The 27,949-nt window shown below is 33.6% G+C and overlaps 3 protein-coding genes and 2 long non-coding RNA genes across 6 annotated transcripts; 1 reads left to right on the forward strand and 4 right to left on the reverse strand.

Moving 5' to 3' along the window:
• Positions 1-20: 20 nt before the first annotated feature.
• Positions 21-2,578, reverse strand: LOC123200917 (disease resistance protein UNI-like). Its single transcript, XM_044616303.1, has 2 exons — positions 127-2,578; positions 21-31 (listed from the first exon to the last, which is right to left on the reverse strand). Exons 1-2 carry the CDS (start codon positions 2,576-2,578, stop codon positions 21-23), a joined length of 2,463 nt encoding a protein of 820 aa, XP_044472238.1.
• Positions 2,579-11,549: 8,971 nt separating this feature from the next.
• On the forward strand, positions 11,550-13,293 carry LOC123200969 (F-box protein At2g02240-like). The gene is made up of 3 exons (XM_044616398.1): positions 11,550-11,592; positions 11,750-12,035; positions 12,444-13,293. The coding sequence occupies exons 1-3, from the start codon at positions 11,550-11,552 to the stop codon at positions 12,613-12,615; spliced, it is 501 nt and encodes a 166-aa protein (XP_044472333.1). The 3' UTR covers positions 12,616-13,293.
• Positions 13,294-17,563: 4,270 nt separating this feature from the next.
• Positions 17,564-18,470, reverse strand: LOC123209307. 2 transcript variants are annotated; one of them, XR_006501030.1, is made up of 4 exons: positions 18,378-18,470; positions 18,167-18,280; positions 17,910-18,079; positions 17,564-17,813 (listed from the first exon to the last, which is right to left on the reverse strand). It is a non-coding gene; the product is annotated as an uncharacterized LOC123209307 (long non-coding RNA). The 2 variants fall into 2 exon arrangements; XR_006501029.1 differs by having other exon boundaries at positions 17,569-17,813; positions 17,910-18,082.
• A 907-nt stretch (positions 18,471-19,377) lies between these two features.
• Positions 19,378-20,200, reverse strand: LOC123209313. Its single transcript, XR_006501035.1, has 3 exons — positions 20,109-20,200; positions 19,603-19,658; positions 19,378-19,467 (listed from the first exon to the last, which is right to left on the reverse strand). It is a non-coding gene; the product is annotated as an uncharacterized LOC123209313 (long non-coding RNA).
• A 4,533-nt stretch (positions 20,201-24,733) lies between these two features.
• Positions 24,734-26,512, reverse strand: LOC123201046 (probable disease resistance protein At1g61190). Its single transcript, XM_044616503.1, has one exon. The coding sequence runs from the start codon at positions 26,510-26,512 to the stop codon at positions 24,734-24,736; it is 1,779 nt and encodes a 592-aa protein (XP_044472438.1).
• Between the last annotated feature and the right edge of the window lie 1,437 nt (positions 26,513-27,949).

A 27,949-nucleotide genomic window follows, 5' to 3' on the forward strand; every position in this document is an offset into this window, starting at 1 on the left:
ATATCTCCATTTCTTTCAAACTAATAAGACTCTGCAACAAAGATTGTGAAAATAGCTTAACTAACCTTGGACACATCCGTAATATTATTCTCTTCAAGTTGCAAAGGTTTACGTATTGAGTTTCACCTTTCCATATATGTGTCATGTTTTGCAGATTTATCAAATATAGCTCCTTTAATGACGAAAGCAACTTTGTTTTTCCATATGTCACCTTAAGCACTTCACAATCAAATATATATACCACTGATTTACACTTGGCTACTCCTATAGATTCCGTTTGTTCAATTACCAAATTCTTTTGGCAATTAATCAATCCTGAAATCAAAACCTTATCATCATTTAACATCAACAATTTTCTTGAATATTCTTTTGAAGAAAGCCTAAACACGTTTATGTCAAAATCTTCTACACCACCTATTATTATTGCAAAGTTTGATAAGTTTTTGAACGGCACATCATTATCAATTAAGAAATCCAAGTTTGGGATAGCAATTTGCAAGCTAGTCAATCTAGACAAAGATTGTAACTCAGCAAGCTTTGCATTGCTTCTCAAACCCCCCTCACCTCCTTCCGAATCCCAATGCTTAAAACTTTTTAAAATATACAACTCCTCTAATTTATATAAAGAGGATATGACACCACGTGCTATTTGTGCAAGCTTCTTACAATTGTTCAAAGCTAATAACCTCAAATGAATTAATTGACTGAAAGATATTGGGATCTCCCTAACATTAGAATTATTAAGGCTAAGAATTTCTAGTTTACTTAGTTGCCCAATAATAGATAGGTCACCTAACTTGCAACCATTAAGATACAATGTTGTAAGATTTGCCAGCAAAGAAAGTGACTCTGGCAGTGACAATAATTGAGTTTTACTCAAGTCTAAAACTCTAAGATCTTTCATGCCTTGAAAGAAATTGTTAGGGAAAATCATTTTAGAATTTCCTTGCAATAGTAAAGACTGTAACTTTGGGCATTCCATCACATCTGACACTTCTTTAATATCATTTGACATTAATGAGATACATGTGAGATCTTCATATGTATCTCTGTTTGGCCACTCTTTTAGACCAATGTCAGCTTTGACCAAGAATATTTGGTTGTATTTAGGTGCTATTATATGTGCAACATCGCGTACAACATCATGCAATTTTACATACTCTTTCATAGAGTAGGGATCTTTCTCATAAATCAAGAGAAAAGAAGAGGTCAAGGTACTTACAACAGCATGTGCTTTGTGTCTAACATCCTTCATTGTCTCAACATTTTTGAACCACCTCAAAGCCACTCCATATGTAACTAAAACTTCAATTGGGATTTTAAAATCCTCTGGAAATATGCTACAAAAAAAGAACAATGATTTTGCATTCTCGCTTTCTAGATATTTGATGCTCAACTCCAAAGATGAAATCACACTTCCTTGCATCCCTAGGATATCTGTTGGAGTAGACGTTTTTAGTTGTCGTGCCGCATCAATCCACACATGCTCATTTTTGTTTTTTAATGCCCTTGCTATTGTCACGATTGCAATTGGCAATCCATCACATTCGGTGACTACTTCTCTTGCGATTGGACTCATGACAGAATTTTCAACATCCATTCCAACAACCTCCTTGAATAGCTCCCACGATTCCTGTTTTGATAAAGTTCCAACAATAGATATTTTGTTACAATCCATCTCATCACACACATCTTTGCTTCGAGAGGTAAGCATGATCTTACAACCTCTATGGTCCTTCCCAAAAGGAATACCAATCTCCTCCAATTTAATTCTTCCCCAAACATCATCCAATATTATGAGGATTCGTTTCTCCTTCTTAATTCTCTCCCACAGGGAACTTACTCGTGTTGATTCAGGAAAATCAGGTAATGATTTCAGATCTAGCATGTAAGCAATTTCTCTTTGAATATTCATGATAGTTGGGGTTTGAGACACAACTACCATAACTACTGAATTATACAACTTTTCTTCTTCAGCTAGTTTGCCAACTTGTTTCACTAGTGTGGTCTTACCCACACCCCCCATCCCACATATTCCAATTATGCTGACCTTGTCATCTTTCAAGGCCTCCATAATTTCATTCTTGATTGATTCTCTGGATTCAAAAATTCGAGAAAATCCCACAGTTGGAGAGATAATGCTTGAAGGAGGAGGAGTAGGCTGAGATAGAGTTTGAAATTTTCCATCTTCTCGGAGCTGAGTGATCACCGTTATCTTCTGCTTTGCCACCTTGCTGAACCGGTAACGCAATCGGACATTAATGCACCAACCTTTGAAGCACATCTTGTTCACATTGCCTTCATCTTCCAAAAACGTTTCTGCTTCTGCAGAGACATTATCAACTTCAGATATCCAGCTTTGGACATCAGGTAAGATAATTTCTCTGTTTCTTTCAGCAGCATCAATTCTCATTTGCATGCTGTCTCTGGTAGCCTTGAGTTTCTGAGCTTGCTTTTGTAAAGTTTCGATGTTGTCATTGTATTTAAGCAGGTAGCCAATCTGACGTCCTGCTGCATCAAACAAGCGGGTGAAAATAATTTCAGAAATTGAACTAACAGATGAAGTAACAATTTCCATGATGTAAATTTTGAGTGTTTTTGGTTGTCGAGAGATCGAGGATGAATAATGATTGATAGAAGGTAGGAAAGAGAAGAGAATGGCATGTGATTCATCTTTTATAATTCTTTTAAAAGTTATTCTTTTGTTTCATCGCTACTCTACAAAACAGAGTCAGGAATCTTTTCAACTATTCTACAAAACAGAGGAAAACAGAGGACATTTCATGTATACCTATATGACTTAAACAATTTACAAATTTCCTTTGGGTATTTTGGAATTCATTTATACTTGAATTGCCTCTCAAGTCTTCTTTGTTCCATCTTTGCCTTTGCTCTCAAATCAAGGCTACTTGCTTAATATTCTCTTCTTTTATAATTTCCATAGTATAAAGAATATGTGTATGCAGATTGATGTATTATTTCTACCTGAAAAGAAGTTAATAGGAGTTAACATATTCAAAAATTAATAACTCTAATATTTGAAAATGTGTTGGATATAATATATACAAATTGTTTCCAAACTAAAGACTAGAGAAAATGACTTGTATATATTTTGATTTATTTCTACCAAAGGCATTTTCATTGGATACTATCCTTTGCTTTGATTGCCTCCGATTTGGAGAGATTGAGGATGAACAATAATAGATAGAATGTAGGAAAGAGAGGAAAATGACACGTAATTCAGCTTTTAAAGAGATATTCGAATCCTCATAACAAACTTAAGAATCTATTATAACAAAAAGGAGAAGAATTACAACATCAAGCAATTGAAAGAGAAAAGAGAAAGGCTTTGAAAGTATAAAAGATTTCATATAGAAGAAGCCTTGGGTCTCAAGGCTTCTTTGGTTCTAATATAATTGAAAAGATTATTCTTTCCTCTCATTTTTTGCTCTAATTCCAAAAGGCTTTGCTCTCAACTCAAGCTTAATATTCTTTTCTTCTATAATCACTAAAGTGTTGTAGAGATCTTATTTTTATTCTGAAAGCACTTAATATGATTCACTGATTTCACAAGCCTACGCATGAGATAGATTAGATTAATTAAGAGATAATCAATTTACTTTACAATTTTAACTATGTTGTATATGTTGAAATAACATGGGCATACATGGATTAAATTTGTTAACCTTTTAATAAAAAACTAGGTGAATGTGTAATTCAAAAAAAATTTATTTTGTAAGTCTAATCTAATCATTGGAAAACGGGTCAGTATACTTCATATTGTAGTTTTCAAATTTAGGTATAAGGTAAATTAATGTAACTTATTAGGCTTTTGATGAGAGAGGCCAATTAACTCTTTTAATTTTAAATAAAAGGAAGGTAGAAGTCCCCTTCTCCGATTGATAAAAAACACATAACATTTTGGCACCCTTTTTGCATAACACATTCTGAAATTGGGAAGGAAAACTTTGCCTGAGGATTGACAATCAATCCTTCCTGCATCAATTTTCTTAACAGATGGCACAAACATGATTGTCTTAGTCCCTAATTTATGAATATAAATGATTCTATTTCCTTTTGTAGCTCTTGGGTTTTTTCTTTTCTTGATAACGAGAAACCCCACCTGACCCCCCAGGTTTAGTGACCAATAAATCAAGAGTATTATCTCAGTATGCTCCCAAATGATTTATACCAAAGCTCTCCACCTTGGAAGCCCACCCCTTGGAGGCTACCTCTGGATTTTGCTTCAGTTTCTACGCCCTGCAACTCCTGCACATTCACGGAAGTTTTAGATCCCAGAGAACTATTTGCACTCTCTTCAGCTTTTGTTCCCTGCAATCCATCTGTGGTTACACAACACTTGATTCAGTTCAGCAAGAAAGCTAAGCTCTGATTTCTCGACACTTTGAAGTGACACATTCAGTCTGGCTTGATAAAAACATTACTATTATTTTCACATAAAATTAGCAAGTACTATTCTAATTCATAGAAAACCAATTTCTGTACAACCTTTTATTAAAGTTTCTATAATATCAATTCGATAATGTTAAAAGAACATGTACGATATGTTAAAAGAAAATGAAGCAACAGAAATGTGCTTGTATTGATTATTTCTAGTATCACCAAACAAATTCTTTTCACGCATAAAACAAAATCAAGAACTGTGTTCAACAGATCTATTCCCTAATTACGGTAAAAATAATTTCCCCCATTGTCTTGTACAGTAAGCAAAATCCTTGCCATGTCTTGGAATTTTTAAAAAAATGTTACTGTGTTTGAAACTTTATTTGCTGAAACTTTTTTAGAGATCAAGAAAGTCAATGAACAACAATTGTGACAGTATTCGTAATTACGGTTAGACAAGAAAGATGAATCCAAAATTAATGACACAGGGTTTAACAGTCAAACCTGACATGTCAAAGTATGATTGTTGCCAATTCTGTAGCTTTTCAAGTTCTGCACTCCCCCATCTGGTCTTTTTATGGATCACTAGCATTCTCAAAAGAATTTCATTACCTATAATTCCACGTATAAAAGTCAAAGAAAAGTTGTAGAGACTAATCCCATCAAATCACTAAAACCCAGGCAAGTCAAATTTTAATATATATATATATATATATACACACTGATTTTTGTGCTGCAAAAGAATCATATACAAGAAGAGTATTTCCAGAAATTAAATGCACCTCATCAGGCTTAGGGATTGATAGGTACCTGAGTAAGTTCCAGCAGCAGCTCCCCTTGAAAGCTGGTGAATCCCAATATGTGTGATGAAATTCCAGATCAACGCACACTATTTCCCTGCAATAAGAACCTGCTCTTATATGGGATATTTTGCGACAGGCTTGATTATTCCATTCACCTCAACTCATTTCAACATTCCAAGTCAGATACATAAGTGAATACAAGAACACATCAACAAAGGCTTCATTCCATTATCATAATTCCAAAAGTTACATGTGTATACATTTTGATCACTGAATCATTGAATATAGAGGCTTCAAAAGATTACAGTTGCACAGTAATTGTTTTTCAGAAGAATTTCAGATGCACTGTTATATAACAAAATAACCTACAAAAGACTCCTAGGCACTTCGAGAGGCCCTTTCTCCCCCCTAACCTGCGCTATCTTTCTTTCTTACTTTTTCTGTGTCCCTTCAGTCTGTCTTTTCTCCCTTTTGTTGCTCCCAGCTACCAACTCTCTCACAAAGGTGTCCTGCTCCTTCACTATGATTGGCTGCACTGATTCCTGTAAACTTGCTCCCTGCTTGAGTTCCACATTATCAATTGTACTCATTTCCTTAGCTCCCTCTTTGTTGTTTATTTGGGCCTTCTTTTTACCTGGAATGTAAACCCGAGACCTAACAGGGATTTTCTCCAACACTTTCTGAATCAAGTCAGCCAATCGTTGATACTAGGGCCTGTATGATAAAAACAGGCAGCCCTGATATATATGCATCTTCCCTGGCATATTATTCTCACTCAGAAATGGTTTATGATATAAAAATTGATTTACCACAGGCAAACAACTAGAGAATATAGTAAAACAGAAGTAGCACCTAAATAGTCTCTCCAGCAGACAGATTTTTGACCCAGTTGTAGAAATAGAGAACTGTGGATAAATCCTCTTCTGAAACGAAAGGATTTTCATCTAATTTAAGCTGGGAACACCATCTTCTCTATTATGCAAACATCTGCCTTTTCTCCTTTCTTCTTCATGATTATTTCTTCTATATTTGATCATTAAGTTATTTCAGCTTACAAATAATGTAATAATGAGAATACAATGATCGCAATTTGTTAACATACCTGTTTTCAAGCTTGTTTTCCCCTAAATTTTGCATTACAAATTTCAACCAAATGAATGTTCTCTTTATACTCTATCTTCAAAAACAATAGAATTGTATCAGTATGACAAATTAAATTGGCATTAGAGCTATATCAGCAAGAGTGAGGGAATTCAGTGCCTTAATTAAACGAGCGTATGGCCAGTGTCTCTTCTGCCAAGTTTCCATCAGCATGCAACCTTGCCAATCTGAAACTGCCCACCTGTTTATGATATTGATAATGCATAATCATTAATATTGCAGTAAGGATTTTGATTGTCACCATTTCTAGGAAAAATTTAATGAATCAAATTCAATAGACTAGAAATTCCACCTGATATCTAAGACCTCTTCAGCTTGTCTGCCATTCTTTTGTTGCTACAATTCCATGCTCTGTATTCCCCTGCATTTTCTGTTACAGTTTTCTGATGTGAATCTAAACAAATTATATTGTGATTATGGTAAGGGGGCATCAAGTCATTGAAGAAAGAAAAAATTATTTTACATCCAAATATTGTTCAATTAGTATAAATATTTACAATTGAATTGAATTTTTGTATAAACATCCCAAGGTCTTACATTGCTAGGAAATGAACATTGAACACAATTCTCACTTTGATTTGGTAGATAGCAAATTGCCTCTTTGAAACTAATCAATATTAAATTTAAAAAATATTCAAAAAACCCCGGAGCCACTCAGATATTCCCTCACTTTGAATAAAATTATCATAAAAACCCTCCATACTTGTAAAATTATCGTTAATTTCCCTTGTAGAATTGTTTCCCTTCCTTTTATCAGGCAATAAGTAGGCCTTACAGTGAGGAAATTTCAGTAACGACCAAATGGCATGTGCCTGCTCACTAAATTCAAAAATTAAAGAAGCAATTAAAATATAAAATCTTTACATTACTCAAAACAAGAATAATAATTTGTTATAAAATTACTGAAGTGTCAAAATTGTTAATTTTTAAAAAAATTATTTAATTAATTCACATGTCTGTTTCTTGTAATGTTCTTGTAGTCGTTGCCTCGAAATTTTCTCCTGCAAAATAAATCACATCTTTATGTCAAGACAATAGCTATTCTCATGCCAAAATTATTCACACACAATTTAATAAAAAACATATATACAATATTTTATGAATGAAACTACGCATACAAACAAATTGTACAAAATTTTATGTATAAATTGAGGTGTCAACTTATGATTGGGTGATGTTATTGTTCACTTTTTTTCCCATTTTCAAATTTCCCAATAAAAAGCTATTATCTTAGTTTAAATGATTCATTTGTGCATATAATATTATTCATAATTTATAATGAACAACTAATTAATTTACATACCTGTTCTTTGAAGAACAATAGTTGGATGATGGAGTTAAGGTTATCCATTGATCTTCCTATATGAGTATGAATATTCAACACGATTTCATTGAGTCTTGGTGTCAGCAATTCTCCAAAGATCTTAAGATTTCCTAAAACAACTATTATTATTGTAAAGCTTGACAAGTTTTTGAACGGCACATTATTATCAATCAAGAAATCCATGTTTGGGATATCAATTTGCAAGCTAGTCAGTCTAGACAAAGATTGTAACTCAGCAAGCTTTGCATTGCTTCTCAAATCCCCCTCATCTCCTTCAGAATCCCAATTCTCAAAACTTTCTAAAACATACAACTCCTCTAATTTACATAAAGAGGATATGACACCATGTGCTATTTGTGCAAGCTTTTCACAATCATTCAAAGCTAATAACTTCAAATGAACTAATCGACTAAAAAATTTTGAGATATCCTAACATTAGAACTATTAAGACTAAGAATTTCTAGTTTACTTAAATGTTTGATAATAGATAAGTCATCTAACTTGCAACCATTAAGATACAATGTTGTAAGATTTGTCAGCAAAGAAAGTGACTTAGACAATGACAATAATTGAGTGTTACTCAAGTCTAGAACTCTAAGATATTTCATGCATCGAAAGAAATTGTTAAGAAAACCAATTTGGAATTTCCTTGCAATAGTAAAGACTGTAACTTTGGGTATTTCATCTCATCTAGTACCTCTTTAATATCATTTGACGTCAATGAGATACATGAGAGATCTTCAAATAAGTAACTACTTGGCCACTCTTTTAGATCAATGCCAACTTTGACCAAGAATATTTGGTTGTACTTAGGTGCTATTATATTTGCAACATCGCATACAACATCATGCAATTTTGCATACTCTTCTATGAAGTAGTGATGTTTTCCATAAATCAAGAGAAAAGAAGACGTCAAGGTACTTACAATAGCATGCACTCTATTTCTAAAATCCTTCATTGTCTCAACATTTTTTAACCACCTCAAAAAAAAGAAACAACCCCCTTTGGTACACAAATTTAAAATTTTTCCAAAGCTGTAGACATCAATCTTTTCGTCCACTTTTGTTGTGTGAGCATACTCTGTAATGAAATAAAAGAATTATGTTGATGCGGATGCTACAATTTGTGTTATCAAAAGAACAAAAATTATCAGTTTGTGAATGCTTCTTTCCCAGAGCAAAATAACCAAAGGAGCCTGCCACCGCAGACATTGTGTGAGGCTCTCCCTGCTTAGCCAACATCTTAGCCAGTCCAAAATCTGCACATTTTGCGTGGAGTTCAGAGTCCAACAAGATATTGCTAGACTTTACGTCTGGGCGAATGATCTGAGGTCCGCAGTTGTGGTGCATATAAAAGTTCAGTTTGGTTTCAAAAATGAACAAAATTTTTCAATTCAAATTTAACTTAAATTAGAATTAAATAAATTCGAACTGAATTAAATTAAACCAAACCAAGTCAAGCTAGCTTTCGAGACGAACCGACCTCAAATTGAATCAAACTACACAATAAGTGGAAGTTGAGTTAGTTAGAATTTTTTAGTTTGTGATAATTTTATGTTGTACCATTTCATGTTGTCTGCTTTACTAATAAAAAAGAATGAAACTAAAATGATAATAATTTGAAAAGAAGGTACAATAATAATATTTGAAACAATTGGACTAACACATGTAAGTCTCTCTCTTGCTGAGGTCTTTTAACAAAGTCTTGTCAAAGTTTATTTGGGCTGAAATAAAACCACATGCACAAACTAAATCATGCGTTTAGAATTTAAATTTTTCTAATGGATTTTCTCATGAATTAGGAGTTTGAATTAATGTTCTGAAAAAAATTGAACAAACAATTAGTGGAAAATCAATTTTAAATTACTGCTGATCACATATGAAAGTAAGAAAAAGCAAGCAAGAAAATAAGTTAATCAGATATTGACTTGAAATTTGGTATTGTCTTTTTCATACCAAACCGCCAAAAAGATGTCCTCAAGTCTCGATACATTTTTACACTCTCAGGGTGGGTCATGTACAGTGCACTGTGCATTGTGCACCTCGCGCAAAATTTGAGTCCTCAAATTGTCATCCTGAGGGACACATGGCCTGTCTCGAAATTTCAACACCCTATCCAACACACTAAAATTTGGTTACAATTTGTCAGCGACTCATTGTATCATTTGTGTACACCACTTATTAGTGGCCTGTCTAGCTCGAATCTCATCAAATACGATCGGCTTGGTATCCAACTCAGTCAACAATCCTGTAATCACTTCAATCTGCTCATGTAAGATGTCCTACTGTAACTTAGGGGATGTAGTCACCTGGGACAATGCTACTTTTCAATTCAGTGCATTGGCCACAACATTAGCTCTACTAGATGGTACTTAATGTCCACATCATAATCCTTAACCAACTCTAACCACCGACGTTGTCTCATATTTAGCTCTTGTTGCATGAAGAAAAATTTCAAGCTCTTATGATCGGTGTACACATTGGTCTTTACTCCATGCAAATAGTGATGTCAGATTTTAAGAGCAAAAACCACAGCAGCCAATTTCAAATCATGCTTAATCTCATATTCCTTCAACTGATTGGAGGCATATGCAATTACTTCATCTTGCTGCATCAAAATGGTCCTAAGTCCCTAATACGATGCATCTGTGTACAAATCATACTCCTTGCCATTGCTAGATAGAGTCAAAACTGGAGCACTAATCAACCTCTATTTCAATGTTTGGAAACTATCCTCACAATCCTAAGACCATTGGAAATTCTATGGTGCAAATGAGTTAATCGATAATGAAATAGTGAAACTAAGAAAAGGCAATGGAGACTCACCACGTGAAGGCGAAGATAGATGAGAGTGAAATTTAGTCTCCAAAATCTAAAAAGTAAAAAAAGTTAAAGAATTCATTCAAAATCCTTCAACACCAAATTTCCTATTGTACTTCAAATTTTTTTTTTTTCATATTATCAAATGAGATGCTTGAAAAGTTCAATCTGAGTAGTAGTAAAAGTGTACATAGACTATAAAATTGATTATGATTAGATTTTAAGTCGAATCAAATTTGAATATTAATTGATTTAATTTTAATTTGAATCCACAATCGATAGTTTGAAATTGAGATTGTTTGAAAATGTTGTTAAAGATTATCAACATAACAAATAATGTTATTAATGAAATAAATAATATCAACAATTGATGAATAATATTATTGATATAATAGAAAGTACTATCGGTCAGAGTTTTAAACTAAACTCAAAATAAATTATTTAATTAAATTTTTGTCTTTTAGGTAATTTATCTAATTGAAATTATAATTTGAATTCAACTTAGAATCAAACCATACCACAAGTGAAGTTGAGGTTATTTTTGGGTAAGTGGAAATTGAATTAGACTTTTTTTAATGAAAAAGACCAAGACTAAAATGATAATCATTTGAAAAATAAAGTACAAAAATAATATTTGAAACAATTGAACTAACGTAAGTCTTTCTCCTACTATAACTCATGTTTTGTCAAAGTCCTGTTTGGCATGACAACGTAAAGTAGCACACCTTACTTTTTAGCTGGAAACCGCTGACATAACCTGTAATCACACCTCCAGATTTTAAATTTTGTGGAAGAGACTCACGATGTGAAGATGCATAAGAGAGAAAGTTTATTCAGTCTTCTCACTTTGAAAAAGAAAAATTAAAAAAGGAAAGTTGGAGAATTCATTCAAAATCCACCATGTGCAAATGCGTTAATAAGGTATGGAACAAAAAAAACAAAAAAAAGCAGGAAAAAAGAGTTACAATGGAGGTCCACCATGTGAAGATGGAGATGGATTAGAGTAAAATTTAGTCTCCAAAATATATATTTGAACATATGGGAGCCAAAAATCAAGCTATAAGCAAGGGTATTTTCAGTGGTATTAAAATGGGAGAGCGAGAATTATGACTATATAAACTTATCTTTTTTATGAGTGGCTTTTGAATGGCTGCTATTTGGAGACCGGAAGATATCTCAAGACTGGAAGATACTGAAGATAAAGAGAGATTAAAGTGGAGAAGATGAAGATGGATGAGAGTCATCTCCCGCACACGGACACGGACAGCCTACAACAACAACAACTCGAACAAGAAAGCCCCATGGACTTATTGCTGAAGACTGCATCACCGACATCATCTCCCGCACCATCCCTCGTCACGCATGCCACTTGTCTTTGTTTTCTAAAATTTTCAGGTCCGCCGCCGATTCCGACGTAGTTTGGGAGCGCTTCTTGCCACCTGAGTGCCAATCCATCATTTCTAAGTTTTCCAAACTCACGTTGCCGGGGTTTGCGTTCCAAGAAGGAGCTCTTTCGCCACCTCCGTGAACACTCGATTCTCACCGATGATGGGAAAAGGGTTTGCTTTCACGATTTTGTTTCTGGGGTTTGAATTTCAGGAGATTTGATTGAGAATTTGTAATTTTTTTGGGATGTGAATTTTTTTTTAAATTATTTGTTTGTTTGGTGTGTGAATAAAATTTGTCGATAGTATTAGTTGGTTAAACTTTGTCATCTTATATCCCAAAACCCTGTTTGACATAATGTTATAGGGCCAAACTTTCAGAAGAAATAAAGTTTGGTCATTTTAATTGAAAAAAGCGGCGTTAGTTCATTAACTATAGTTGTTGTAATCCCTAATTGAATATGGAAATTTTAAGCTAGTTAATGGCCTTGACCTTAGGGGAGGATCTCTAATCATTCAAAACATGTTGGTCCTAATGTCGTTCCTTTTCCTTGGATACGCAAAGTGGGAAGATATGTTGCATGATATTTCCCAGGGACCTCACGATTACGTGGGGTAATCTTCCCACAAATTGGACGTGGACTTCTCCTCCAGGCGCAAGGTTTATATCTCGGCTTTTTCTTGTCACTTCTAGTTTTATCCGAACTGTTTTTGGATGAGCTTAAGTTTATTCGCAATTTTACAGGTTGCCAGAGTTTGCTAAGCTTATACGTGTATGTTCGCTCGAGATAAGTGGAAAGATTAGTACTCACATTTTGTCCCCAGGGACAAATTATACGGCTTATTTTGTGTACAAGCCAACAGAAAAGCCTTACGGGTTTGAAAATCAGCCTGTAGAGGTCAGTGTTGGACTTGTGGGAACCGAAAAGCAAAAACGATCGGTGTATTTGGATGCAGTAAGTCCGAGCAAGCGAGATCCGTTAGGGATGTTTCATAGTTTTCTTGATCACCGCCTCAGTCTCGAGTTCCTGGCATCTTGGGCAAGAGCGGATTATGGCCATCATCCTAGTCTTGTTTATCGCCGCCGCAGAGTCAAGCGGCAGGCATCTTTGGCAAGGGAGGATGATGGCCATCATCCTAAGAAGAGAGGAGATGACTGGCGTAAAGTCAAGTTAGGTGACTTTTACAATGCAGGGGATGAAAACGGTGAATTGGAAATGCGTATGGAGGCGAGGAGTGGTGACTGGATGGGTGTTCTCATTGTTCAAGGAATTGAGATAAGGCCAAAGCAGGGTGTATAAATAAGCGATCTTCTGTACCTAGTGTTTGTGTGTTAATTCTGTATAGCATGTGAGGTTCCCTTAAGTGATATGGCAATTTGCTTGTTCTGGGATTCATTTGAGCCTTTTTGCCAATTGATGTTCCTTTGAGATGATTATCTTCTCAGTTTGCTTTAGAGTAAGAGTCCATGAATCGGGTAGATTTTGATGACATATTAACATATCTCATGGTAGTACAATGCTAAATAGTATCACGTTATGTTATATATTGCAATAAATGTTAATGGAAGTTAGCAATATATGAGAAACAAAACACAGCAGTTGAATTCTAAGGTAGCTTCTTGGTGTGAATGGGTGTAAAATCCGAGGTTGAAGTTTGTTATGTCTTGTTCTCCAATATGTCTATTTGTTTTGTGTATTTGCATTAGCAAGAATTATAAATCCTGAATTTGTGTTCAAAGGGGGACTTTTGTATTGTTGAAGTAGGGTCTAACTATTAGCTAAGGTGTTGCTGGCAAAGCTACGCTTTGAGATTAGTCAAGGTATTGGCCAGGAATACTTGTGGGTTCTTAGAAACTGTTGAATTTTATTGAATGGAAAGTGTTGTTTTCTTCGAGGTGATAAGTAAACTTTTAAAAAAACCAATCAATATGTGTTCATTGTAAATATAGTTCTTTATTTTTTTAATTTTTGTGGATTGCATCATGATGGCTCATAAACTTTTCTCGTTGGGCCTCAACTTGATTGTGTGTAAAATTTGTTGCAACAATCTGATATACTAGAAGTCCTCCTAAACTACAAAATTGAATAGAATTTATAATTATTAGTTTGAGATTGAGTTTGTTTGAACTTATTAAAACTGTCGTTTGAGATTATTATGTAGATAAATAATATTATTAATAAGATAAATAATATTAAAAACTTATTAATGATATTGTCAACATGATTAACAATATTATTATATAGAAATTTGCACTAAAGTCAAATTGAAATTTCAATTCAAAATTCATATAGACCGTTTTACCAACAATAATAATCAAAAAAATAGTAAAAGAGAGTAAGACTAAAATAATGATAATTTGAAAAAAAAAAAAAAAAGGTATAAAATTGTAATATTTTAAAAAGGCCAAAGGACTTATTCTCACCCAAAATTCGATGCGAAGTTATACTTCTGGAAAATACTAGTTAATTATAGAATATATTTCATAACGTAATCACAAAAAAGTCGCATACTATGTTTTTCTTTTAGTAGCTTTCGATTCTTATTTTAAAAATAATTTAACAAACAGTGTGTGGAATTGTAATTTGATGTTGATCAAATATGCAAGGAAAATATTGATTTTATCATATATTAATTTAGAGAGTATAGTCAATGCGATGACGCAGCTTCCTAGAAGATGCAAATGAATTTACAAGGTTTGAAATTAGAAAAAGCAGGAAGAAATATTACAGTGAATACCCTACATGTGAAGTGCAATGAAACTAAAAGGCCAAAGGACTATTTTCAACCAGAGTTTTATCCTATTTTCATAAATATATCATGACATTTGAAAAACTCAAATAAGTCCTTTGGCCTATTTGAAACAATTGGACTAAAATGTAAGTCGCTCTCCTGTTGAAGTCACTTAACAAAGTCTTGTCAAAGTTTATTTGGGTTGAAATAAAACCACACGCACAAACTAGAATCACACATTCAGAATTTAATTTTTTCTTATGGATTTTCTCATAAATTTAAAGTGGTTGAATTCTAATGGATAAGGAAGAAATGCAAGTTGGCATGTCAATTCTTTTAAGGGAGAGATGTCTACCCCCACATGTGAAGTTGCTATCACTATTCTTGTAGCTAGTCACTGTTTGGGATGTCATTTCATGAGTTCGATTAACAAAAAATTTTATTGTGTAAGAATTATCTCTTAATTTTTGGAGTGAATAAAACTTTTTGCTTTTTTGCATGAATATATGACGTGTGGGGATTTAAGGCATTTTGTGATAATAATGATTCGATTGCTATAATTAATATTTTGTACGCTTCACATCATACACCAATTAAATAACTTTGTGTATTACTTTGTATATTTATTAGACACTTTGTTCCCATATGGGATGTTTGAAATGTATCTTAGGATATGTGATTGTTCATATGCGTAAGTTCTTTGATACTAATTACTCCAAAAAAGAAGGAACACGATTTAAAGTGGTTGAACCACTATGAAAGATCATGCATGAAGAATGCACACCCATTCATGACAAATTTAATTGAAAAATTATGCATGGCAAAGTGTTATTAGGTGAAAGCATATGCACAACTTATTATATTCACGGACTATTAACCATGAGAGCACAGAGAGCTTGGAGAGTTTAAATGGCCGACTTGCTACTGAATTCAAGATACCAGAAGGGATAATTGCTAGAATTTGCCACGTGAAAACTAAGCAAGATGTCAGAAGAAAGGTCCGCAGGCTTGGCATCCCATGTAATCTTATACTTATGGATGAATATATGTTTGTTATATTGTGATTGATTGAATGTTCTATATATATATATTGTGCCAGTTAAATGTAAAATTTTGATGCCAATGTGGATGAATATGTTCTATAAATATATTATGAATGTTCTACTGTATTATATTAATTATAATACATTTTATAATATATTTTATGTTTTATCTATATCATATTATACCATAAAATATTAACATTTATAGCCTCCATTATCAAATCATCAAAGAACAATAAGAATTTATAGACCACTCTCGTCTTTTCTCTTGTCCTTGGTGGTCTTTGTTTCTCCTATAAACAGTTTATATCCCTTACTCCTGGGCACAATTGCTGACACTTGCAGAATCAAACAAACCCACTCACCACTCAGATAACATATCTCAAATGAAAAACACCACCCGCCACTAACACTAGCACTTTTATAAATAAATAAATAAAAGAAAACCAATCACCAATTCGGCACATACCCCACCCGCCACTACTACAGCAACCTTGACCAAAAAAAACAAAAGGAACACCACCGAACCGCTCTTTTTCACCGACAGTTTTGCCGATTCATATGACCTCATCACTTACCACTCCTCTCTCTTTTTGGATCGTTTGTATTGGTGTTTGGGTGTATAACGTTGTGTTTGGGTGTAGAGTGGTTCTTGTTGGAGGTTGTTGTTACAGTTAGTTTGTTCCTACTTCTTGGCTGAAGGTACTCGTCTTCTACTGTATAACATGTGAACAAGTACGCTACTTTTTTGGTTAGGAGTTTTCGGTTCCTGTTTTGAAAATAATTTAACAAACAGTGTGTGAAATTGTAATTTGCTGTTGATCAGGCATGCAAGAGATTAGGCCAACAACTGAAAATGAACATGACCCATATATAGCGCGATTAATGGATAGAGGTAGTTTCACAGCTAGATTTTTCTATCAAGGCAACTAATTGTAAAATATTTTCTTGACAGGCAAAGCTACAAGGGGTGTAAAAATTTTTTAAATTTTATTTAGAAATGTACAAACAAGATCCAATACTATAAAATGATATCATGAATCTGTGAAAACTGCGACGATTTGCCATGAACCGACAACATAGTAATCCAATTGGTGGGACACAGCATCTCTTTCAGTTAATTTCCTTTCCTTTGATATCTGCTAAATTTCATCATGACCTTCACTCTGCTTTTGAAGAGTATGGCTCTCAATTTGCATCTGGGTATGGGATGCAGTCATTTACTTCATTTCTAGCTGCTTTCAATTCATCTGCAACCGCATGTGTTTCACTCTGTTATATAAATGGGAACATGAGTCTCCAATTTATCAAAAAATGTTAGTTGGGGCAGAATCACTCTCATTCTGTTTCCTTCTCTCACCTCTTCATTTTGATAGCATATCTCACAAAGTCGTGGACGTTTTCATTGGAGATTCACGATGAAGGAAGATATGCAGTTGAGGGCGCATACACATCCCCAGTTTTGAATATCGGATTCAAGAGCCAACACCCTGTGCTCCATGTCAATCTCTTCAAGTGTTTCTATGTGTTCACTCACAAGGCTGCAATTGTAAATTCAACAATTAATTTAACCTTGTCGATGGCCATTTAAGTGCTCATATTGACACAAAAAATTGCTATAATTGGAACTAATCATGTACGTGAATGAAAATGTTAGAAGACTCATAACACTTTCGTTGGCCAAGTTCAATGAGAACTCCATCGGTGTAAACTTCAACCATTGTACTGGTCCTACTCGACTCTAAAAAACAAAAGATGTTGAAATAAATGAATATTCCAAGGGGTTAACCAACCAAACATTGTATGCCAAACCTCATGATAACGGTAAATAGCAGAGATGAAGAAAGTTGGTTAGACAACAATTCTGACAGTGCTCATAATTTAGGGCAAATAAGAAAGATGAAAACTAAAACTTATGAAATTGAGTTTTACAGTCAAACCTGGTATGTAAGAGTATGATCATTGCCAATTCCTTGGCCTTTAAGGTTCCATAGGAACTAAAGAATACCATGACCAACTAAGGCTTTGAGAATTTCTCCAACTCTTTGTGAATCAAGTCAGCCATAGCCTTGATGTAACCTTGTCGTTGATAACAGGACCCCATGATAGAAACAGACATCCTTGATAGGTATGCATCTTCCCTGACATATTATTCTAACTCAGAAATGGTATAATGATACACAAATTGATATACTATAGGCAAGAAATTAGAGAATATACTAAAACAGATGTAACACCTAAATATTCTCTTCAGAACACAGAGGCTTGACCCAGTTGTAGAGATAGAGAACTGTGGATAAAATCTCCTGCTGAAACAAAGTAAGTTTCATATCGTTTAAGTTAGGAACACCATCTTCTCTGTTGATGCAAGCAGCAGCCTTTTCTCCTTTCTCATTCATGATTATTTCTTCTATATTCAAGCATTTAAGTCATTAGAGATTATAAATGATGTAATAATGAGAAAATATTAATAGCAATATGTCAGGGAGATTACCTGCTTGTTGAGGGCGGGTACATGTCCCCACTTTTGAATGCTGGATTCAAGAGCTAACTCCCTGTACTCCTTTGCAAATCTCTTTTAAATGTTTCGATGTGTACACCCACAAAGCTGCAATTGTAAATACTACAATTAATTTAACCCCGTATATTGCCATTTTAGTGCTCATGTCAAAACAAAATTGCAATTTTGGCAACTAATCAGGTACCTGACTGGAAATGCAAGAAGACTCATAGAAACCTTTTGGCCAAGCTCAACAAGAACTTCATCAGTGTAGGAATTAACCAACCAAACATTACAGTGCCCAGTAGACAGCAATTGCGACAATGCTCATAATTAAGGACAGACAAGAAAGATAGAAACTAAAACTTATGAAACTGAGTTTACAGTTAAACCTGACATGTCAAAGTATGATTGTTGCCAAATCCTCAGCCTTTCAAGTTATGCACTTCTCCATCTGGTCTTTGCATGGATCACCAGCATTCTCGTCATAACTAAATGATACTCCATAGGCAGTAAAGAATTACATTATCTGTAGTTCCACATATAGATGTAACAGAAAAAGTTGTAGAGAGCTAATCCCATCAAATCACGACAACCCAGGCAAGCCAAATTTTAATATATTTACTGACTTTGTGTTGCAAAAGAATCATATACAAGAAGAGTATATCCATAAATTAAATGCACCTCCTCAGGCTTAGAGAATTCTCCAACTCTTTCTGAATCATGTCAGCCATAGACTTGATGTAACTTCCAGTTGATACAAGGACTGTATGATAGAAACAACCTTGATATCTATGCATATTCCCCGACATATTATTCTCACTCAGAAATGGTTTATGATATACAAATTGATAAACTACAGGCAAGAAATCACAGAATATGCTCTTCAGAAGCAGCACCCAAAAATTCTCTTCACAACACAGATGCCTGGCCCAATTGTTGATGCAAGCAGCAGCCATTTCTCCTTTCTCATTCATGATTATTTCTTCTATATTCAAGCATTAAGTCATTTGAGCTTACATATAATGAAATAATGGGAAAACATTCATGGAAATCTGTTGCATACCTGTTCCCAAACTTGTTTTCACCACAGTTTCCATTACAATATTTCAACCACGTGCATGCTTTCTTCATACTATGTTCAAAAACAATATAATTGTATCAGTATGAGAAATTAAAATTGGAGCTATAACAGCAAGTGTGAAGGAATTCAGAACCAAAATTATGAGCATATCACATGCGTCCCCTTTGCTAAGCGTCCATCGGCGCTACCTTGCCACACTGAAATTGCTCACCTGTTTGTGATATTGGTAATGCATAATCATTAATGTTGCAATTAGGATTTTGTTTGATGCTATTTCTAGGAAAAATTTTAATGAATCAAAATTCAACAGACTATAAATTCCAAATGATATCTAAAAACTCTTCACCTTGTCTGCTTTTCTTTTTCCGCTACAATTCCATGCTCTGTATTCCCCTGCATTTTCTGTTACCATTTTTCTGATGTGAATCTAAACAGAATATATTGTGATTATGGTAAGGGGGCATCAAGCCAGTGAAGAAAGAAGAAAGTATTTTACATCCAAATATTGTTCAAATGGTATAAATATTTACAATTGAATTGAATTGCTAGGAAATGAACTTTAATCAATTAAAATTAATGTTAAATTTGATTCTAATTATAAAAATTTGATGAACAAGATTCAAACCAGTATGCATTGCAGAATCAAGTTTCAGTTGATGTATTTCAGGTAATCTTTCTACTCTTACTTCTACTACAATTAATTACACTTCAGATTTTGTCAATCTCTAGACAATTAAATCAAAGTTCATTTGCTATAGAAAAGACAACTCAACCCACCACATTGATGGGAAACGAGCAAACTAACAAACAACAGTAACCAAAGTTATGATAGAAGAGAAAAGCAGCACATACCACTGCCATGAGCACACTTCTTTGTCGAACTCAAAGTGTTAAGGTATCGACAGGAAGCCTAATGCCGTTGATTTAAACAGGAAGATCTTCCTTGGCCTTTAAGAAAAGAAAAGATAATTGTGGGGTGTCTTTGCAAAAATAAATATAAGGTAAAACTATCATTTAGGTTGCAATATATTTGAAAAAATAATTAAAAAGATATCCCAGAGCCAGCCAGATATCCCTTACTTTCAATAAAATTTAAAAAAAAGAAAAACCCTCATAATTGAAAAATTATCGTTAATTCCCTTATAAAATTGCTTCCCTTCCTAAGAGCTATATCATATCAGCAAGAGTGTAGAAATTTCACTACCTACATTGTGACAAGAGTCTCCTTGCTAAATTGCCAGCTGTGTTTTGACATTGATAAAGCATAATAAGTTAACAAAAAAATAATAATGCATAATCAAAAAAATATATAGTTGGTATTTTTTTTTTTTTTGGAAAAAATTAATGGAAATTATTGATGAACATGATTCACACCTCTATAACATATTGCAACATAAGTCTCTTCTTCTTCTTCGAATTCAAAAATAAAGGAAAAATTAGTTAGTGATACAAGATTCATACCATTTAGTTGAACCTTCCTAATTCTCTTGAAAAACAAATAAGGCTTTTAGACAATTTATAACTAACTAAATAAACATATTTTAAGAAGAAAGTAGCTATTCTCGTGTGAAAATTATTTTCAAACACAATTTATTAAACAAATGATAATTGTTTACAATCAACAACTAATTAATTCACATACCTGAACAAATCTTTATATTGTAGGGTCAAGGTTATGCATTTATTGTCCTCCTTTCTTAATCAATGGATGTATCACAACATTGATTAAGATCGGAGGACATTCATAATCAAAAGTCTTCATTGTCAGACATCCATAAATCTTAAGTGTATATAAACTTGGTACACTTGCCCAGTTTTGAAGTGCATTTAAGAGGCAATTCTCTGTGCTCCATGTCAATCAAGACTATGTGCTTACTCATAAAGCTGCAATTGTAAATACTATAATCAATTTAACCTTGTGGATAGCCATTTTGGCAGAGCTACAAGAAGACTCTTAACACCTTTCTGGCAGAGCTCAATGAAAACTTCATCATTGTCAGGATTCAATCATTGTACAGGCCCTACTGGACTAACAAAACAAAAGAAGGGAAAGAAATGAATATTCCAAGGAATTAACCAACAAAACATTACAGTGCCCAAACTAATGGTGGAAAAAAATATTAGAGATCAAGAAAGTCAATAAACAACAGTTGCGACAGTACTCGTAATTACGGGCAGGCAAGAAAGATGAATCTAAAACTTATGAAACTGGGTTTTACTGTCAAACCTAGCATGTTAGAGTGTGATTGTTGCCGAATCCACAGCTTTTCAAGTTCTGCACTCCTCTGTCTGGTCTTTTTATGGATCACTAGCATTCTCAACATATCTGACTGGTACTCCATGGGCACTAAAGTATTTCATTGACTGCAGTTCCACATATAAAAGTCAAATTTTAATATATATATATATACACATATACTGATTTTTGTGCTGCAAAAGAATCATATACAGGAAGAGTATTTCCAGAAATTTAAATGCACCTCATCAGGCTTAGGTAATTTCTCCAACGCTTTCTGAATCACGTCATCCAATTGTTGATACTAGGGCCCATGTGATAGAAACAGGCTGCCTTGATATATATGCATCCTACCTGGCATATTATTCTCACTCAGAAATGGTTTATGATATAAAAATTAATTTACTGCGCGCAAGCAATCAGAGAATATACTAAAACAGAAGCAGCACCTACATATTCTCTCCAGCAGACAGATTCTTGACCCAGTTGTAGAAATAAAGAACTGTGGATAAATCCTTTTCTGATACAAGGTGATTTCATCTTATTTAAGCTAGGAACACCATCTTCTCTGTTGATGCAAACATCCGCCTTTTCTCCTTTCTTGTTCATGATTATTTCCTCCATATTTGATCATTAAGTCATTTGAGCTTACATGTAATAATGAGAATACATTGATGGCAATTTGTTAACATGCCTGTTTTCAAGCTTGTTTTCCCCTAAATTTTGCATCACAAATTTCAACCAAATGAATGTTTTCTTAATACTCCATGTTCAAAAACAAAAGAACTGTATCAGTATGACTTATTAAATTGGCATTAGAGCTATAGCAGCAAGAGTGAGGGAATTCAGTACCTTAATTAAACGAGCGTATGACAAATGTCTCATCTTCCTAAGTTTCCATCAGCGTGAACCTTGCCACACTGAAATTGCCCACCTGTTTGTGATATTGATAATGCATAACCATTAATATTGAAGTAAGGATTTTTTTCCTTGCTATTTCTAGGAAAATTTAATGAATAAAAATTCAACAGTACAAATTGCAAATGATATCTAAAACCTCTTCAGCTTGTCTGCTTTTCTTTTTCTGCTACAATTCCATGCCCTGTACTCCCCCGCATTTCCTGTTACAATTTTCTGATGTGAATCTAAACAAACTATTTTGTTGTGATTATGGTAAGGGGGAATCAAGCCATTGAAGAAAGAAAAAAGTATTTTACATCTAAATATTGTACAAATAGTATAAATATTTACAATTCAATTGAATTCATATATAAGCATCCCAAGATCTTGCATTGCTAGGAAATGAACATTAAACACAATTCTGACTTCGATTTATTAGATATTAAATTGCCTCTTGAAGTTCATTAATCAATATTAAGTTAATGTGTAATTTCATTGTGTTCATAAAAAATTGATGAATCTGATTCACACCAGAAGCATTGCAGAATCAAGTCTCAGTTGATGGATTTTATGTCTCTAACTAAATAAACATGTTTTAAAATTTTTATTTTAAACACATCTTATTAATAAAGTATTTACAATGGTTTATAATGAACTACCAATTAATTCACATACCTGATTTTTCCTGAATAATTGTTCGACTGCAGAGTTAAGGTTATCCATCCATCGTTCTTCCTTCTCAGAATCGCCTAACCAAACTTTGTTGAAGTTTGGTGTTAGTTGTTCTCCATAACTAAAAATCTTCATATTTGGACAAGAAAATATCGAAAGTTTCTCCAAAACCGGAAATTCAATAGAATATGAGCCTGAGCTAAAACAACTAAGGTTATTTAGACTTCTAAGATCCAAATTGTATAAACTAGGAAACACAATTCTTTCTACTGATGATGATGCTTCATCATTTGTGATTATTTCTTCCAATATTGAGCATCCACGTATTTCAAGCCTTCTAAGCTTCACCAGGCTTTTGACTATGGAGGGGGTGAAGAGATTTTTCAATTTATGGCATCTAATTTCTATAGAAGTTAAGTTTCCCAAACTTGGGGAGGTTGTGGTGAGATATTTCCTTGGTGGAATTATTTCCTCTTCTTCTTTCATTATGAAAATCTCCTCTAAATTGCCACAAAAAATTATACTCATTTCTTCCAAACGAATAAGACTTTGCAATAAATCTCGTGAAAATAGCTTTACTAACTTTGGGCAACCCAATAATTTTATTCTCTTCAAGTTGCAAAGGGTTATGTATTGAGTTTCACCTTTCCATATATGTGCCATGCTTGGCAGATAATTCAAATCTAGTTCCTTTAATGAGGAAAGCAACTTCAGTTCTCCATATGCCTCCTTAGGCTCTTTACAATCAAATATATGTACCACTGATTCACACTTACTTACTTTTAAATATTCAGTTTGTTTAATTAACAAATTCTCTAAGCAATTAAGCAATCTTGAAATCATAACCTTATCATCATTTGAGATCATCAACTTTTTTGAATATTCTCTTGAAGAATCCCTAAACTCGTCTTTTGCACGATCATCTACAAGACCCATTATTATTGTAAAGCTTGATAAGTTTTTGTACAGCTCATCTTCATGTATTAAGAAATTCAAGTTTGGGATAATAATTTGCAAGCTAGTCAGTTTAGACAAAGATTGTAACTCAGCAAGCCTTGTCAATCTCAAACCCTTGACATCTCCTTTAGAATCCCAATGCTCAAAACTTTTTAAAAAATAAAACTCCTCCAATTTACGTAGAGAGTATATGACACCATGTGCTATTTGTTTAAGCTTTTCACAATTGTTCAAATCTAATAACCTCAAATGAGTTAATTGAGTAAAAGATTTTGGGATCTTTCTAACATTAGAAGCATGAAGGCTAAGAATTTCTAGTTCACTTAGTTGCCCGACAATAGATAAGCCATAAAAGTTGCAGCCATGTAATTTGCAGCAGCCATCTAAGTTGCAGCCATGTAATTTGCAGCAGCCACCTAAGTTGCAGCCATGTAATTTGCAGCCATCTAAGTTGCAGCCATTAAGATACAATGTTCTTGAAAGAATATAATTTTCTATATTTTTCATGTTCAATAGAATTACAATTATATAGGAGGTTTAGAAAAGCTAATTTAGGAAAACTATTAACTACTCTTATCTAAGTTTAGGAAGGATATTATAGCATTTCTAATCTATATGATCTTCTATGATTCACTATCAATACAAATATCTGAATTCCTAATCTATATGATTCTCTATGATTCACTATCAATACAAAGATCTCAACAATATCTCAACATATCTCAACAGTTCTAAGATTTACCAGCGAAGAAAGTGACTTAGGCAATGGGAATAACTGAGTTTCACTTAAGTCTAAGACTCTAAGATCTTTCATCCATTGAAAGAAATTGTCAGAGAAAACCAATTTGTAATTTCCCTGCAATAGTAAAGACTGTAACTTTGGGCATTTCATTACATTTGGCACCTCTTCAATATTATTTGACATCAATGAGATACATGTGAGATCTTCATATGTATCTCTGCTTGGCCACTCATTTAGACCAGTGCAAACTTTGACCAAAAATACTTGGTTGTACTTAGGTGCTATTATATGTGTAACATAGCGTATAACATTATGCAATTTTACATACTTTTCCACAATAGAGTAGTGATGTTCTCTATAAATCAAGAAAAAAGAAGAGGCGAGGGTACTTACAATAGCATGCACTCTGTATCTAACATCCTTCATTGTCTCAACATTTTTGAACCACCTCAAAGCCACTCCATATCTCACTAAAACTTCAATTGGGATTTCAAAATCCTTTGGAAACACGCTACAACAGAAGAACAATGATTTTGCTTCCTCACTTGCTATATTTTTGATGCTCAACTCCAAAGGTGAAATCACACTTTCTTGTATCCCTAGGATATCAATTGGAGTAGACGTTCTTAGTTGTCCTGCCACATCATTCCACACATCCTTGTTTTTATTCTTTAATGCCCTTGCTATTGTCACAATTGCAATTGGCAAGCCATCACATTCAGCGACTACATCTGTTGCGATTTTGCTTATAGCTGAATTTTCAACATCCATTCCCACATGCTCCTTGAATAGCACCCACGACTCTTGTTTTGACAAAGTTTCAATGATAAATATCTTTTCACAGTTCATTTGATCAAATGCATCTTTTCTTCGAGACGTAAGCACGATCTTACAGCCTCCGTGGTCCTTTCCAAAAGGAATTCCGATCTCCTCCAATTCAATCCTTGACCAAACGTCATCCAATATTATGAGGATTCGTTTCTCACTCTTAATTCTCCCCAACAAGGAATTAGCCCTTGCCGATTTAGAGTGAACCAAGAGTGAAGTCATACCTAGCAGTTCAGCAATTTCGGCTTGAATTTTCATGATATCTGGGGCTTGAGAAACAGCCACCATAACGATTGAATCATACAACTTCTCTTCCCCAGCTTGTTTGCCAACTTGTTTCACCAGTGTGGTTTTACCCACACCCCACATCCCACATATTCCAATTATGCTGACCTTGTCATCTTTCAGGGCCTCCATAATGTCATTCTTGATTGATTCTCTGGATTCAAAAATTCCAGAAAATCCTGCAGCTGGAGAGATAATGCTTGAAGGAGGAGGAGCAGGCTGAGATAGAGTTTGAAATTTTCCCTCTTCTTGGAGCTGAGTGATCACCGTTATCTTCTGCTTTGCCACCTTGCTGTTCTGGTAACGATGTTGGACATTGATGCACCACCCCTTGAAGCACATCTTGTTAGCATTGCCTTCATCTTCCAAAAACTTTTCTGCTTCTGCAGAGACATTATCAACTTTAGATATCCAGCTTTGGACATCAGGTAAGATAATTTCTCTGTTTCTTTCAGCAGCACCAATTCTCAATTGCATGCTGTGTCTGGTATCCTTGAGTTTCTGAGCTTGATTTCGTAATGCTTCGATGTTGTCATTGTAGTTAAGCAGGTAGCCAATCAGACGGCCTGGTGCATCAAACAAACGGCTGAAAATAATTTCAGAAATTGAACTAACAGATGAAGTAACAATTTCCATGACGTCAATTTTGAGTGTTTTTGGTTGTCGAGAGATCGAGGATGAATAATGATGGATAGAAGGTAGGAAAGAGAAGAGAATGGCATGTAATTCATCTCTTTTAATACTTCTATCCTTTGCCTTTTGTCTCAAGGCTTCTTGGTTCCATTATTTTCAAAGTTATTCTTTTGTTTCATAGCTACTCTTGAGTTAAGAATCTTTTCAACTATTCTACAAAACAGAGGAGTTTTCATATAGACTGAGATGACTTAAACAATTTCCAAAGTTGTTTTTGGTATTTTGGAATTCATTTATACTTAAATTGCCTCTCAAGTCTTCTTTGTTCCATCTTTGCCTTTGCTCTCAAATCAAGGCTACTTGCTTAATATTCTCTTCCTTTATAATTTCCATAGTATAAAGAATATGTGTATGCAGATTGATATATTATTTCTACCTTAAAAGAGCTTAATAAGTGTTAACATAGTAAGATTATTATTTTAAAAAAAATTCAAAAATTAAATACAATTCAGATTGTTTAGTTGATGCATCATAATAATTCTAATATTTGAAAATGTGCACGATATACTATATAAAAATTGTTTTCAAACTAAAGACTACAGAAAATGACTTGGATATATTTTGAGTGTTTCTTATTGTGGGAGATTGAGATTGAATAATGATGGATAGAATGGTGAATGGCCTGTAATTCACCTTTTAAAAAGATATTCTTTATAGAAGCAAAGAATATGAAGCATCAAACACTCTCAACAATCTGAATTCTTTTCTTCATATTCATTTTTTCTATAAAGAATATATATATGATATGATATATGATATAGAAAATTTGGTTTTTGATATACGATTTAATTACCATGGTTTGAACTTTTTAAAATAATTCATTTCTAAATATATATATATATATCATTTAATAAAATTAATTGAATTATAGTTTTTTAAAACATAATATAAACATGTAAAATAAATATGAAATATATATACAATGTATATATAAAAAAATTATAAAATAAATACAAAAAAAATAAGTTGTGTACTTAATTATTTATTAAAAAATTCTATCAAATATAGTTATATATATATATATATATTTCTTAAAAAATACGGTTAACAATTTGGTTTGATTTGAAAATCACCCAAACTGCAACCTAAACTTGAAGAAACTGTTTAAAAAATTTTCAACTCAAACTAAACTATAATTTTTAAGTGGTTCAGTTTTATTTTATAGTTTAACTAAATTATGCACAGCTGACCTTTAAAGGAGATTATTATTGAATGCACCTATAATTTTTTGCGACAGCAACAAAACGAATGCTAAGACAAAACCGAAGAACATTTTGATAGCGGATCTCACAAAGTCATTGCTGTTTTCATTGGAGATGTTCGTTGATAGTGGTTGCTGAAGGTAAGGCCTGTAGTACTGCATTTGCTAGATCCATGATG

Source organism: Mangifera indica, chromosome 2 (genome assembly GCF_011075055.1).
Source record: "Mangifera indica cultivar Alphonso chromosome 2, CATAS_Mindica_2.1, whole genome shotgun sequence".
In the NCBI taxonomy this organism is placed as follows: Eukaryota; Viridiplantae; Streptophyta; class Magnoliopsida; order Sapindales; family Anacardiaceae; genus Mangifera; species Mangifera indica.

Excerpts from the sequence above, each read along its gene's own strand:
- LOC123200917 (XM_044616303.1), bottom strand. The coding sequence starts at position 2,578 with ATGGAAATTGTTACTTCATCTGTTAGTTCAATTTCTGAAATTATTTTC.
- LOC123200969 (XM_044616398.1), top strand. The coding sequence starts at position 11,550 with ATGGGAGCCAAAAATCAAGCTATAAGCAAGGGTATTTTCAGTG. Across the intron at positions 11,593-11,749 it reads AAGCAAGGGTATTTTCAGTG|AGTCATCTCCCGCACACGGA; the intron begins GTATTAAAATGG and ends AAGATGGATGAG. Across the intron at positions 12,036-12,443 it reads GGAGCTCTTTCGCCACCTCC|TTCCTTGGATACGCAAAGTG; the intron begins GTGAACACTCGA and ends ATGTCGTTCCTT.
- LOC123201046 (XM_044616503.1), bottom strand. The coding sequence starts at position 26,512 with ATGGAAATTGTTACTTCATCTGTTAGTTCAATTTCTGAAATTATTTTC.